This window comes from Leopardus geoffroyi, chromosome C1 (genome assembly GCF_018350155.1).
Source record: "Leopardus geoffroyi isolate Oge1 chromosome C1, O.geoffroyi_Oge1_pat1.0, whole genome shotgun sequence".
NCBI lineage: Eukaryota > Metazoa > Chordata > Mammalia > Carnivora > Felidae > Leopardus > Leopardus geoffroyi.
The window spans coordinates 134,911,061-134,926,408 of NC_059328.1; the positions used below are offsets into that span (position 1 = coordinate 134,911,061).

General features: G+C 37.3%; 1 protein-coding gene across 4 annotated transcripts in view; it reads left to right on the forward strand.

Moving 5' to 3' along the window:
- Nucleotides 1–15,348, forward strand: part of ARHGAP15 (Rho GTPase activating protein 15) — a 618,637-nt gene that overhangs the window by 547,398 nt on the left and 55,891 nt on the right. For all 4 annotated transcript variants that reach the window (XM_045479691.1, XM_045479692.1, XM_045479690.1 and 1 more), the window contains one exon: nt 9,373–9,478. In XM_045479691.1, the coding sequence (XP_045335647.1) occupies nt 9,373–9,478 (106 nt within the window). The remainder of the gene's footprint in view (nt 1–9,372; nt 9,479–15,348) is intronic.

A 15,348-nucleotide genomic window follows, 5' to 3' on the forward strand; every position in this document is an offset into this window, starting at 1 on the left:
GGAAAGTCCCCTAACTATAATAAAAGTATCTCCATATGTTCACCTACTGTCTACATAGTTCTTCAAAAATTATATTAAGGGTATTAATGAAAAAAATGGCTAATATTTTCAAGAAACTATAAAGAGAGAGAGAGAGATGGAGAGGAAAGCAAGCTGTGGCAAAAAACCTGGGCTCAGCAGCTTTCTGGGGGAAATGGTGAAATGTGACTATGTGATTTATAATGAGAAAAGGTATCTACAACATACAATTTTCTACCTAGCTGCAAATAATAATTCATAGTGATGTCCCTTCCAGATAAAAGACCTTTGCTATGTAGGACCCATGTGGTAAAATGATCATGATAAATGTCAGACCAGTGCAGGTAACGGCTTTACAAACCATTAAGATTAGCTGGCTCTTTTTTCCGATGATAACAGTAACCATGCTGTGACTCTATGTGGTAATAATATCTCAGTCCTGATAAATGCCAGAGCCAGGCAGAGGTGTTTATCATTCCCAGTTCAGAAATGCTGACTAAAGTTACCACATGTTGCCTGTTTTTCTTCTTTTACAATAAGTCTCACAATTAAAAAATAAAGCTGAATCATAAAATTATTTTATTCCCCCTTTCTTAAAGGATTGTGATGCTTGTGCTATTAACTCTCCTCTGTTCTCAGTGTCACTGTGTGGCCATGTCAAATGGATTGGCTGGAAAAACAGTTCACCTACCAAGCACTAACTCCTCTTCAGAGGTCTTTTGCTCAAAATGAATAGTTACGGATAAGTTTAATATGCTTTTTTTAAAGAAATTTACGTTTAACCTAAAAGACGGGGAAAATATTTTTTTTAGTTCACATTTTTCTTGCTTGTGTGACAAGTCCTAGTTGTTTTTAAGTGAGATTTTTAAATCCCCTAGAAACAGTTTAATTCACCTACCAGTGGAAAGAGGTAGACACATATTAAAAACTTCAAATCTAGAAAAGTATTTGTAAGATTTCTACCCTCATGAAAATGTACAAAGATAATGCTTAATATAAATAGCTACTTGAATAACTTGAAAAGAATTACTGGTTTATGATTAGAAAGATGTCAAATGACTCAAAACGGTAACTCGTGTGTGTGTGTGTGTGTGTGTGTGTGTGTGTGTGTGTGTGTGTGTGTTTTAAGCTTGCAAAAGCAGATATGCTTGAATAAGTATAGTTTAAAGAAAATTCTCACAGGAGAACTGAATTTCAAAGAAATAAACTAGCGAGCTTTATTTTCTCAGCACAGACTATCGCCTGAGGATGAATTAGTATCATTTGTAAGTTACAGAAATATACTTGGCCACCATGACACCTCCAAAATTACTTTGAAAACAAGAAATTCTAGGGAGGACAATACAATCACACTTTTTCCTGTAAAGTTCGCTACTGGGGTGTCAGCCATTGCTTTCCTCTTCAATTCACACAAAGAGGGGTGTTGCTGCAAAATTCAGGAAGTGGTGTTTGAGAGACAGGTTTAGGTTGGTGAATTTTAGGAAACGCTTCATCCTACAACTAGTTGCACCAAAGCAATAATACCCTTTATTAAAAGTTACTACTGGGGTGCCTGGGTAGCTCAGTTGGTTAAGCCTCTAACTTCAGCTCAGGTCATGATCTCCCGGTTCATGGGTTTGAGCCCCCCATCAGGCTCTCTGCTGACAGCTCAGAGCCTGGAGCCTGCTTTGGATTCTGTGTCTCCCTCTCTCTCTGCCCCTTCCCCGCTCTCTCTCTCTCTCTCTCTCTCTCTCTCAAAAAATAAATGAACATTAAAATTTTTAAGGTACTATTAAAACTTGAATACTTTTTCCAAATTTGCCCTCAATGTAAGGTCAATGCACCTGATGTGCCTAGAATAACATGGGTATAGTCACATGAAAAAGTAAAGGTGATTTAATTACTTGCCTGAATGTATTTGGGGGAATTGTATAAAGAAGTTAAGAATAATAATTCTAGGTCCTTCCGAAAATAATTAAATAAAATTTTACATTTGTTGATTTAGTGTTAGGTACATATCTCAATTATTTTTAATTTTTTGGTATAAGGAGCTAACACTTCAGAAACAATATGAGTTTAACAATCAATTTAGAGGGCCCCTTCAGTCAGAAGAAACATGTAAACTTCACTGATCCTGACATTATGATATGTCTTAAATTTAAATATCTCTAATGTCATATTGTGTATTACATCTGCCCCCCCAGGGTTGTCAAATGACAGAAGACAAGAATCAACTTTGTATCTGCCACAGGTTTGCACGTAGCACTTAATTAATATTTTTTTCTTCAACCATGTACACATGTCTATGTTTAACACTCTAAAAAAAATTATTTAAGAACTAGGGTTTTTTTTCTTTCAACTTTCTAATTAACTTCTTTAATTTTCTAATTCTTCATTGCCAGAGAATAAGAGTAGAGACGGAGAGAGATCAAGGTTGCACTTAACAAGGTTAGGTTTGCTCCTAAAGGCCAGCCTCCTCCTGCACAATAACCAGAAATGGCCTCTGGAAGTGATAGTAAAGTAGCCACCATGCTGAAGCTTTCCTCACAGGTTAAGGAATCCATGGACTTATGGCAATCAGTTAGCCATAGTATTTTCACTACTGACATTTTTTAGCTATGGAGAGTTATTTCATCTTTAAAATTATTCCTTAAAGCCTTCTTTATTGAAAAATCAGACAAAATATTAACATCTCTTGGAAGGAGAAACTAGGCATACAAGTGTGCCAGGGCGGTGATTCATTCTAATTCTCAGGCAATCCACACGAGAGAGAGACAGAGGTCTTACCTGAGGCCAGTATTCAGTTCCTGGTGCATCTTTCGTGCCCTGCAAGTTACATACCTCCGTTCTCAAGTTGAACTGTTCTGACATAGATTATCATCACCCAAAGTCAAACTTACCAGGTATCTGCAGGCATTAAAAATGTGCCTTCCTTTCGTCCGACTTCAGCCAGGTCACGATCTCGCGGTCCGTGAGTTCGAGCCCCGCGTCGGGCTCTGGGCTGATGGCTCAGAGCCTGGAGCCTGTTTCCGATTCTGTGTCTCCCTCTCTCTCTGCCCCTCCCCCGTTCATGCTCTGTCTCTCTCTGTCCCAAAAATAAATAAACGTTGAAAGAATGTGCCTTCCTTTTAATTAAATACAAAACAAGGCTTTTCTGGTTCAGAGGGAGATGGCTAGTGGGGTGGTTAGAATCTTACAAAAATTGCAATTGCCAACCACAGGTTAGCCTGAAGCCATGGTTATTCCTAGTTTATGACATAATGACACTTCTATTTATGATACAATGTATCTACTTATGAATTATGACCAAACACTCTTTGATAATGGGCATGATTCTGAGGACTTACAAAGATATCACACATTATAGGCTGTTCCTGTTTTTAGGAAAAGGTACTAAAGATTAATATTTATGGCTTTGTATGATTTTGGAAACAGCCTTGAACTATGAGCAATCATGTGCCAACCCTGAGAGAGAGGATGATTCAAAAGAAAGATTTTCATTGGAAGAGGACTTACATTTAATAAGCACTCATTATCTGTGCATTGATGTGCACCGAAATGTTTAATTCTACAAACAGTCCTATGGGGTATGGGCTTTTTGGGATTTTGAAGAATGGGAAGCATCAAAAATTCAAACAACATATCATATGTTTCTCCAAATCATATAGCAGAATAAAATTCTCACCGAGTTCTTTCAGACTCCTTCATGGTATATCGCTTCTGTTATTTTATAACATGAATTTGAAGTATATGTTTATTTGAATCCAACTGTGAGTCCTGGATTTGCCCTCACATGCTTCTTCCTAAAGTAAATGTAAGTTACTTAAAGAAATTTATCAGGCAATTATCATGACTTGGATGATTCCTCAGCATCTACCTCAAGTTTTATAATTAAAAGGCATGTCCTCAGAGATTTGTATTCAGTTGTAGGGTACAGTAACACATAAAATGTTATCTGATGATACTCATTCTTCCTATAAGCCAGGGCAGTCTCTAAACTCTGAAATGGTTATGGTACAAAAAATTGTGAATTGAATAGAAACTCAATTGCTTTCTTCCAAATATGGCCCTAATGTATAAGAGACTACCATCTTTTTCTTACAGGATGCATTATACATTCCAGAATAACTTTAAGGAGCAGAACAGCTGTGATAATTGCTGACCTTTTTAAAACAAAGGGGTACAGTTGTCCTTTAAGAGTTACAGATAAATAGAATGAGTAGTACTACCAACATATTGGCTGCTGAGAGGATCTGGTCTTTTCTTCCTCTGGGTGAACCCACATAACAAAGAAGACTTAATTTTGGAAAATGATTTAACATGTGGCTATAAATAACTTAAGAATAATAAATGCATGGATGATAAGGCCAGAAAAGTGTCCAGAGGTCACCAGGTCCAGGGTTCTGCACTGCACAGAACTCTTTCAATCATTGTATAACTTTATCTTATCTCTTTGCAGAAAAGGCATTTGGTTTTAAATGTCCTTGTTTTAGTAGCAACATTTCATGCAGATAAATGTAAATGTAACTCTCATAAACTATATTTTTAAAAAATGTGTCCTCAAAACCATGAATCAGGGCAAAACTATAAAGCCACATCCTTATCATAACATTAAAGTCTATTTCACATCACGTAGAAGCTGTTACTTCTCTAAGTAGCCTGGAGTTGTTTTTCAAGAAGTTCATTTACAACAGAGTTTCATGTAGTTTGAGAATATGGCGCCAGGTGGGTGAGGGATAGGCATTAGGAAGAAATAGTTTCCTATTTTACTATTTTAACACGGACATGTAAGTTATACATATTTTTACATAGACGTTTCTTGCCACCCAACAGTGGCAACAATGAAGCACTACAGAAAGGTTTTGTGTGCAGTTAGAGAGGAGGTTATGTTCACAGCTTAGAGACTGGTGAGGCAGTTGGGATATGGTTAGAGAACTAAAACAGAGGTAGTATAAAGCATAGAGTAAATACAAAAATAAGTCATACGGGAATGAGGTTAGGGGCAAATGTGAGGGAAAGGGTGGAGAATTATGGAGTTGCTTGTTACTGGAAAGATTTTGCAGAAGTCTCACAATTTACCTAAGAGATTCTCTAATTCTCCATAAAGAAGCAGTTCTCCCCTTTCCCTTAGGTCACAATGTAAAAAAAAGTCAGAGGTATCTCAAAGTCTTCTCAAAACTCTCAATACTTCACAATAACGAGAAACCATATGCTGAAGGAGGAATATTAATAGAAAATGCTGTGTTTCAGTGCTCACTGAATCAAATGAAGACGGGTGACACATCTTTAGTAAGCTGTATATGAATCTTAGCTCGTTAACCAGTCCTGTATTATGTATGTGGATTCCAATTCCTTATATGACACGTCAATAAACCAGATCTGAAAAGGTGTCACTTCAATTTTAATGTATCCAATTGTATTTTTAGATGTTCCTCCACTTAGAAGTATTTGCGTTATTTCCTGATTCTACAAGCTATGAAAGAGTGGGTGTGGTATTGATTTGAAGGGGAAACCACTGCTTTCCTATAACCTTTTCAAAGATTTTGTTCTGCTTATGTTGTAAGGAAAGCAAATTTCTCTTCCTTAGTAATACTCCAGTTCTCTCTGAACCATTGTTCACTTCCCCCTCCAGTACTTAAATATAACATAGCCACACAATGCGTGAACCACTATGCAATTGTGCAATTTCTCAAGTATGTGTGAACGTAGAGAAAGAGAGAGAAAATATTCCTATGAAGTAGCCTTCGTGTAGAATGCTTCTTATAAGCAGATATGGGAACCACCATATACTTTTATAAGGATTCTTAAATGTAACTGAATTGCTCACCGATCCGATCATCAGTCCCTGTTGATCACAAAGTATCTAGTGTGCTGTGAAATGTCAGGCTACCATGGCAATTGTATTGTCACCAACGGGCAGCAGCTCAGTTTGAGTACTGGCAACTGCACTTTGGATGACCACTACAACCAGGTAGAATGCTTACTGCTGAAAATAAGACATGAACCAGACACAGCATGGGCCTCAAAAAAGGGGTGAATATTTGTGGGTGAATAAAGGGGTGAGAAAGGGGTGAATATTTGTGGAGTATGTACTTTTTACTAGTCATTATGCTAGGTACATTGCATACTATCTTGTTTAATCCATAAAACTAGCCTTTTAGATATTATTCAAAGAAAGTGAGAAACTTGTCCAAGACCACACAGATAATAAAAAGCCGTTGCAGAATTCAAACCAAGGTCAGTGTATTCTAATCCATGTTCAGGTTTTTCATTTGTTCGATAATTCTGTCTTCATTCATTTAACCCTCTATGTGCCAGTATAAAATCTGTCCAGCTTTATAGGAAAATTCCCAGCTTAATGGGAGAACTTAAAAGGCATTCAAGCCATGGAAACACCATGTGGAATGTTGTATAAATAGAATGTCCTAAGTGCAAAGGAACACACAAGAGAGAGAACTGACTCTGTCTCGGGCAGTTCATAGTTCTTCTACCTGGTGGTTAAACAAGCTTATTAAAGTTTTAATTCCGGCTCAAGCACCATGGCAGTGACCTTGAAAATGTAAATACTTCTGATTAAGCAACCTCCAACGTTTCTTAAACCTGAGTCATATGTTCCCTGTAAAGCTGAGGTTTGCTGTTAGATGTAGCCATTTTAGGCCACCGTCCACCTAATCGTCTGTCAAACTTAACTTATGACTGCTCCTTCTGTCCCCAATGTCAACTGGTCGCTTTTTTGGAGACTCTGATGCTGACCTGATTATTATGATGGCGAGAGATCTCAGTGAAATTGGAAATTTCCTCTCCTCTTCCTTCCTCTCCTCTCCCAATATCATCTTTATTGCTTGAACCAAGAAGTTCACCAGGTCCTCAGGTAAATGATACCTACTAGCATCATACCAACTATGCAGAATGTGTCCACCTCGTGAATATGTAAATGCGCGTATAAGTATTTGTAGATGTATGTATATATATGTATTTAGATGTGAATTATATATAATCATTGGTGTGTGGTATCAGCTTCAGATGACTAAATACAAAGTATCCAAGTATCCCTAAGAGCTCTGTCCTGGACATACTACACAAATTTCACTCTCCTCTTTATTGAGCTGTTTTACTTATTTTTTCTGAGTTAGTTATATCCCACAGCCTCCAGCTGGTCCTATGTAGCATCACATTGTCTTACCATCATTAAGCAACAAGGGGGCTTTCTACCCTTTCGGCAGAAAGATTATATCTGCTGTATTCTATGATGTTGCAACTGGCTTTTCTTTTTCTTTCTCTCTCCTTTTTTATTTTTGTAATTTCTCTCTCTCTCTCTTCCCCTTTGTCTCTTTCATTTGCAGTTGTTTAATCCATATTATGTTGGAACTCTTCTAAGAATAACTGCAATTTTGAAAGCTCTAACTGTGGGAGGCATTATTTATAGGCCTTTGTGGTTTTGGGAGGAAGAAGAAAAGTTTCCAAGCAGAGTTCTACTAGGAAGATTGCCCCCCACTCCACTGTTGCCAAATACCATCTTTTGCAGGATATTTTCCTATAATTCCTTATTAAAAGTTTCTTTTGCAACAGTGTACTTAAAAAAAAGAAAAACCTGCCAGCTTCTGAACTAACTCTTTCTTACCCTACTCTGTAAAGTTTATATACCTCATAACAGGTGATAATGAATTGGGCTTTTAGAAGCACTTTGTATTAGGAATTGTGTTTGGCTTTAGTATCAGAGACTCATCTTCAAAGCCTTTGGTCCAATCCGGCTGATTTTCTTACGTTAAAGAAACCCAGAGACTGTACAGGACTGATTTGACTCCTTCACAGATTCAGAGAAACTTCTTCCAGCTGAGTGGAGTCAATTCTCAAGGTCATTTGATGGTACAACCATTCCATTTACATTTTGAGGAGCAGAAAGGTAAAAAGGCTAAAAAGCTAAGTCAGCTCCTGGCACATGGCCTCTCCAGAAGTTCTATCTATCACTTTGACTGAAGTCTCATTGGCCTGATGTGGTCACATGTTCATTCCAGCTGCCAAGGAGGTTGGAAAAGGAACTCTTTTAGTAGAGTATACAGCCATCCCCTCAACAATGGATTGTCTTGCCAAGAAGAAGAGAATAAATATTGGGTGGATGCGTGCCTTACATATTATTCTTCTATATCGTCTTTTCCAACAGTGACCTCTTAAGGATCACCAGGAGCTCTGTAAGTTAGAGACAGAATATAGAAAGTAAAGGTACCTAAGTCAATTTGCATAAAGTATTTAAGTTGAATAAGTAATCACAGTTCAAAGTCCTGGTTAAAATTATGGTAAGATGAATTCCCTAGATGCTAAGTAAGTCAATTCTTATTATGTCATCCATGCCCTTAAAGGAAAAGAGAAAGAAAATGAAAGAAAGCAATCTAGGCGGTATGTAGTTTTAAACAACCTACTATATTTTTGAAAATATATGTGACTAGGTATTATGCCTTCAATTTTTAATGTTTGCATTTTTTAATTTTATAGCAAAAAAAATCTCTTAGGGAGAAAAGATAACATAGAAGAAATTTTAAAAAATTATTTACCCTTCCACAAAATCAAGTGAACAATAAAATATTGGTAATTTAATCACATTTTGTGTCCTCATCTGTTCATTTCCTATTGCTGCTATAACAAGTTATCACAACTCAGTGGCTTCAGACATCACAAACATATTATCTTACACTCATGAAGGTCAGAAGCCTGAAATCTGTCTCGCTGGGAAAAATCGAGGTGTTGGCACACCTGTGCTTCTTCTGGGGACTCTCTTTCCTTGACTTTTACAGTTATTAGAGGCTATCTTCGCTCCTTAGCCCATGGCTTTTCATCAAATAGCCACTTATTTTTCTGTTTCCATTGATACATCATCTTTTTTCTCTGACTCTGATCCTCCTGCTTTTCTCTTAACCACCTTTGTGATTTTACTGGACCTACCCAGATCATTCCGAAATAACCTCCCCATCTCAGAGTCCCTGATTGAATCACATTGGCAAAGTCCCTTTTGTCATAGAAGGCAACATATTCACAGGTTTCAGAGATGAGGGTACGAACATCTTTGGAGAGCCGTTATTCACCCTACTGTGTCTTATAAAACAATAAAGAATTTATAAAACTGATTCAATAACTGATCTTAACAAGAAGACTATGTCAAAGCTACGCTGTTGCTGCTTGGTATTACTATGATCTACATCAGAGTCAAACTAAAAAAAAACTTCATGATAAGGACGTTGAATACACCTATTCTCTTTGGTTGCTGATTAGGACTTTATGTTGCTACATCTTACTCCAAAGTTCTCCTAAGAAAATTCCCTCATGCACCTATAAAATCTCTTTTTTTTTTTCCAACCTTCCTTTTATTTATTTATTTTTCAGAAAAGCAAGACTACAACACAAGAATTGAAACTATAAAGTCTCTTGTGCAAAAACTCCCTCCACCAAATCGTGACACCATGAAAATTCTCTTTGGACATCTAACTAAGTAAGTTGTAAGGGGTTCTGATTGGGTCATCATATTCTCATTTCTTATATAGCAGTATTGAATTTCACATCTCTCAGACAAGATTTTCCAAATGTATCTATCTCAAATTTTCCCCTTAGCCAGTGTAAGTCTTCCTGAAGAAGTTGGAGAATGTGCTAAAGGTAGGAAGGAGAACCTATAAAAGCAACTTTTAAAATAATTTATTTTTCCTGGTCTTTTCAGCAAGCAGATACTTGCTCATCTATTGTCATAACCTTAACCACAGCCATAGGATGGACTGTCTTCATTATCTAGTGTAATGGGAAGAGCATGAAATAATTCAGAACTGAGTGCAAAACAAAGCTTCATCATGTAGCAAGTGCTATGACCACGAATAAGTTACTTACACTGTCTGAAATTCAGTTTCCTCATTTGTAAAACATTGATTCATATTGGCAAGGTGCCATCCATGTAAAAAGTTAAGAGAAGAGTATTGAAGGCAAAAAAAAAAAAAAAAAAAAAAAAAAGGCAAGTGTAAATACCCAGCGACCCACAGAGCTTGATGTATTTGAAAAGCAGGAAGCAAGCCGGAATAGTCAGAGCTTAATGAACTAGAAGGATGGTGGTAGGAGTTAAGGTCCTAGCCATTAGATCAACTGGTATCAGATCACATAGGTTCTTGTGGGCCTCAGTGAGAGATTTGGATTGTATTCTAAATGCAAGGAAAAACTGGGGCATCTGTGTGGCTCGGCCTGTTGAGCGTCCAACTCTTGATTTCAGATCAGATCATGATCCCAGGGTCATGTGATCAAGCCCCATGTTGGGCTTCGTGCTGAGCGTGGAGTCTGCTTAGGATTCTTTCTCTCTCTCCCTCTGCCCCTCCCCCCAGCTCATGCTCTCTCTCTTTCTCTCTCTCTGTCTTTCACCTCTCTCTCTAAAAAATTAATAATAAGAAAATAAATAAATACAATAAAAATACATAAGGAGTGCTAAATTGAGGGAATATAAAAGATCACTCTGGCTGCCATGTGGACAATGGATTTGTAAAATGGAAGCAAGGAGACCTGTACGGAGGCAACCATGGAGTCCAGGCAAGAGGTAATGATGGCTTATGTGGAGTCCTTAAAGAGATATATTGGTGATAGGTCAGGTTGGATCTGCTGCTGGTCAGAATACAGCTGGAAAAAGAAAGGAGAAAGCAAGTGTGCCTCCTAGGATTTGGGCTTAGGCACATGAAGAAATGGTAATACTACACAGATGGGTTGAATAAGAAGAGCAAACTAGAAAGCTCCATTTCGGACATGTTAAGTTTGATATGACTGGTACTCATTTGCTCTCTTTTAACACCTTCTTCAGATAAGACAGAGTGCAATACAAGTGATGAGGTTTTACCTTTTGCCATATACATATAGTAATGTTGAAGCCTGATAGAGTGTCAAATAGATTGGACTGTTTTGCTTTTGTGAGATTAAATCTCCTTAATCATCCATTCCTTGGGTTGAGTCATTCCTACAGATTATTCAACCAATCCATTACATGCTTTTTACTTGTAAATTTAATACATATAATTGCACACACACAAAATTTAAGCAACAGCGGTGCATAGAGATTAAGAGGTAAAATTTGCCTACTGGTTACTCTTAGCCTGCTGAGCAGAAGTAACCAACATTTTTGTATATATGCTTCCAGACCTGTGTTTAAGCACGTGCAAACGTATGTGTATATGGTTGTTATTGTGTTAAAGTTAATCATTTTGCACATATTGTTATGCAATATTTTGCAACTCATGGACAGCCTTCCATTTCATTAAACAGACTTATGTGATTCTCTCTAATGATGACATTGACATAGTATTCCATAGTATGGATAGTCCATAACTTGCTTAATCAGTTACTGCATTAGGGAACATGCTTTAATCTAACTCATCATATTAGTTTCTTTTCTATTTTACCCCAGAGGAGAACTTGTGTCAAAGTTCAGACTTTCCCTTAATGCCAGAATGTCCTCTCTTATCACCTCCACATAATGGCTCCAATGGGAAACCCATGTGGTTTAGTGAAAGGACCTTGGGTTTTAAGGAAATAGAAAAAGCGAGAGAGTCAAATCCTCATTTTATACCTTACTCCTCTTATGATCTCACGCACATAAAATCGGATTAAATAATATTGGCCATACCTTGTGGTTATGAGAATTAAATAAGATAATGCATATAAAATGCCTGGCACAAGGTAAGCATTCCTCAAATGTAAATTCTTTTCCCGTAGGATCCAGGCACACCATGAAAAGGGTTTCAGGTTACAAGTAAATACTGGAGTGCTTATCCCAGTAACTTTAACTGGACAAAGTCATAAATCATACCCATACTGCTATGTAATACCTAGTCTTGGAGATCTTGAGAAATATCCATTACTCAGTCTCAATTATTCCTTTTTTCCCCAACCGAACGAACAGCTATAAAATGAAGAAATGTAGAGTTAGCTAAATCCTCCTTTGAAAAAAACAAAACAGATGAAAATCCTTCCAATTAAAAATCTCAGAAGGATGAGAATCCTCCACCTTTATGCCACACTATCCCAGGAATAACAATTAATGCCTGATCATGTTTCTTATACCTAAATTAATTTCCCAATTCTGTTAGAACTTTCACTCAGTTCAGCAGAGATAGAAATAGATGTTTTAAACTAAGATTTAAGATCATATTATTATATCACCTTCGCAACATTCACATATGATTTTTTTATTATAAACGGAAAGAAAAGCGTTATTTGCTAGGTTGCCAACCTTTCTTGAATGGTGTGACCATATTCCACCCTGCACTGATTTTAAAACTGGGTCTAATTATGCACAAGTGTGTGCACATGATTATATCTTATTAATCATTTTTTGCTAAGTTTTTGATAAACAGCCAATTGTGGCATGTCATCAAAGCCTGAGAAGACTAAATAGGAAGATTGTTTAACAGGAATTTAAAAATATTCATGTTTGAAAGAATCATTAGAATGTTTTCCTTAGCCTTGATGCATTTGGTAGTTCTTCAGAAAATCTACCATCAACACTTGTGTGTAGTGTTTATTTCAAATTGTTGCAAATATATATATTTTGAAGTTTGTTTAGTGAGGGTCAGGGAATGTAATGAAGTGCCAAAAATTTCACTTGACCTACGTACTCTATAGCCAACAGAATAGAACTCCAATTTTGCACCGCACTGAATTAAACATTCCCTTGAAAGAGAAACTACAAACTGAGAAAGCTTAATACGGCACAATTGGACTACAGGGTTGGTCCCAGTCCTGTCCTCAAAAGCCAGAAGTTTTAAAGGGTTGTGAATGCATTAGGCAGAAGATTACACAACAGCTGCGTAGGCTGAATAGTCTCAGAGTCCAGAGTCCTCATTCTTGATCAAACTCAAGGTCAAGTTCTATGCTTCTGCTGTGATAACATAAGACCAGAAATTCAGAATAAGCTATCATCTCAAAATGCCATCAACCAGAAACCTTTATTAATAGCCACTTTCACAAATTGACATTACAGTAATAAGTACCGTAAGGTCCTGTAGTACCTTCTGAATCATCACATAAATGGCAAGTTCTATCTCTATAAAATATGTGTCAAATGCATTTTCCTTTAGCCTGCTTCTTTGGAAAGGCAGGGAGGCAAAGTGAAGATGAAGTTAATGAGGAAGGAGGACCTACAAAGATAAGGTTTAGTTGCTGATGGGTAGTAGAACCAGGCAAAGGAGCTATATAAGCCATAGAGAACCACTGAAACTTTATCTATGGGACAATTGCATGATGTGCTCAATATTTATGAAAGTAGTCAGACAACAGAGTGTAAGGCAAACAAGATCGAAGGAGAAAAGACCCAGGAGGCCACCTGGGAGTTGTGTTTGGATTAGAGTGATGAACATCAAATGGAAAGAAATGGCTTAAACCTTGAGACTTTTCAAAGCAAAATTCCACACAATTTTTATTTCTGTCACTTCTTTATCCCCATATCCAGTCAGCCATGGAGATAAGTCTGAGGTTTCAACGCCGGGTGATTGTGACAGTAATAATAATAATAATAATAATAAAAGGCAAAAGGAGACACTGGTTAGAAGGAAACAAACTTTTCTCTATTTTGCAAAGGTAGAGAAAGAGGAAGATGAGATCATTGGAAACTAATTAAACAGGATGAATCCCATTTTGTTGGGTGTATATTAGATCAAGCCCTTTATATGCTGCCAGTTAGGATGTACCAACCAGCATGATTGGAAAGTCATATAGGTAATATATTTCCAGAATGAAAATCTTTCAATTCTTCATGTCTTTTGAGCCAGTCATATTAAGTAATGGGGGAGGCAGTTTATGCAGGCAAAATGGTTTATAGTCGTATTTGCGCTGGTAGAAACTTGGAAGCACCCTAAGTGTTCGGTGATAGGGGAAGGTATATAGAACATGACACATCGTATCAGCTTAGTAAAATGTAGTTCATGACTGATTGATTTTTTTGTATTTGGAGATCTGTTATGTTTAAGTCAGGGATACAATATCTTATATACTCAAAGAGAGTGTAACCATAGATATATGGAAAATGTGTGCATCTGGAAAAGACTGCAAAAATTTTTGTTGAAATGTTAATATTTCATTCTTAGAGTCATTAAATTATGGGAGTTTTTTTTCGGCCATGTGTTGCTTTTTCTCTCCTAACAATGGTATAGAAGGCGACACTGAGGTTAAGAAAACAGGTGAAGTAGGGAACCAGGGTGGCTCAGTCAGTTAAGTGTCCGACTTTGGCTCAGGTCATGATCTCACGATTTGTGAGTTTGAGCCCCACATTGGGCTCTGTGCTGACAGCTCAGAGCCTGGAGCCTACTTTGGATTCTGTGTCTGCCCCCCCACCTTTCTCTGTCCCTCCCCTGCTCGGATTCTGTCTCTCTCTCTCAAAAATAAATAAATAAACAATAAAAAAGAGTTTCATGCAGTAGCTATCACTTATTATGTACCTATCATTTATAACTTATTATTCTAGACAAATATTATACGTAAATATATGTATTATTTTTACAGTGAGAGAAATAGAAGATAATTTTTAATGAAATAAATATAGGAAGAACTGCAGAAGCTGGGTTGCCAAATTTCCTGGCTTTCAGAAAATTCTTTATCTCAACACAAAATCTTTTTCCAGAACCTACATCCCTCCCTGGTCTGACTCAACCACTTTCCCCTAGTCCCATTGAGGCTGATTTTACCTGTTTGACAAACCATATGATACCCGACCCGCCAGTCCCTTGTGAACTGTTCAGCCAAACTCTACTCTGTCCATGACTCTCCATCAACCTCATCTGCGACTTGCTCTGTGTTCTTAGGAACACATCAAAGTGGGCACTTGCTAAGATCATCTACTCTACCTTAACTCTGAGGCAGGTATGATGAGGCTGGAGATAGACAGTTTTTCCCATGCTTCTTGTCCAGAGCTGCCCGTTACAGCAGTTTCCTCAAGATAGATCTCTTGCCTTGTAATCTTACTTAACAGAATGATTCCCACAGTGAGAATTTTCTGCCAGAACACCACACTGGCTTTATGGGTGCTGGTAAGTGAGATATTTATGAAGCTGGTAGGGTCTTATCCTGTGCCTCAAACACCCTGTGTAAATAAACATTCCTAGAATCCTACCAACTACATATCAACCTGATATGTAGCACTGATCTTTTGAAGTTCTGGAATTCCTTTTGCCATTACTACGAGTAAGGTGTTCTAGCTATTACTGAAGTCGTTTCCCACCTTGTTTTTATTTCCAGGATAAAAATAATACATGATGCTTAGAGAAAATAAATACAAAAGTATGTCTACCTACCAAGCTAAATTGAACTCGCCAGCCAGATTAGTTTTGTGGCATGAATTTTGGAAGC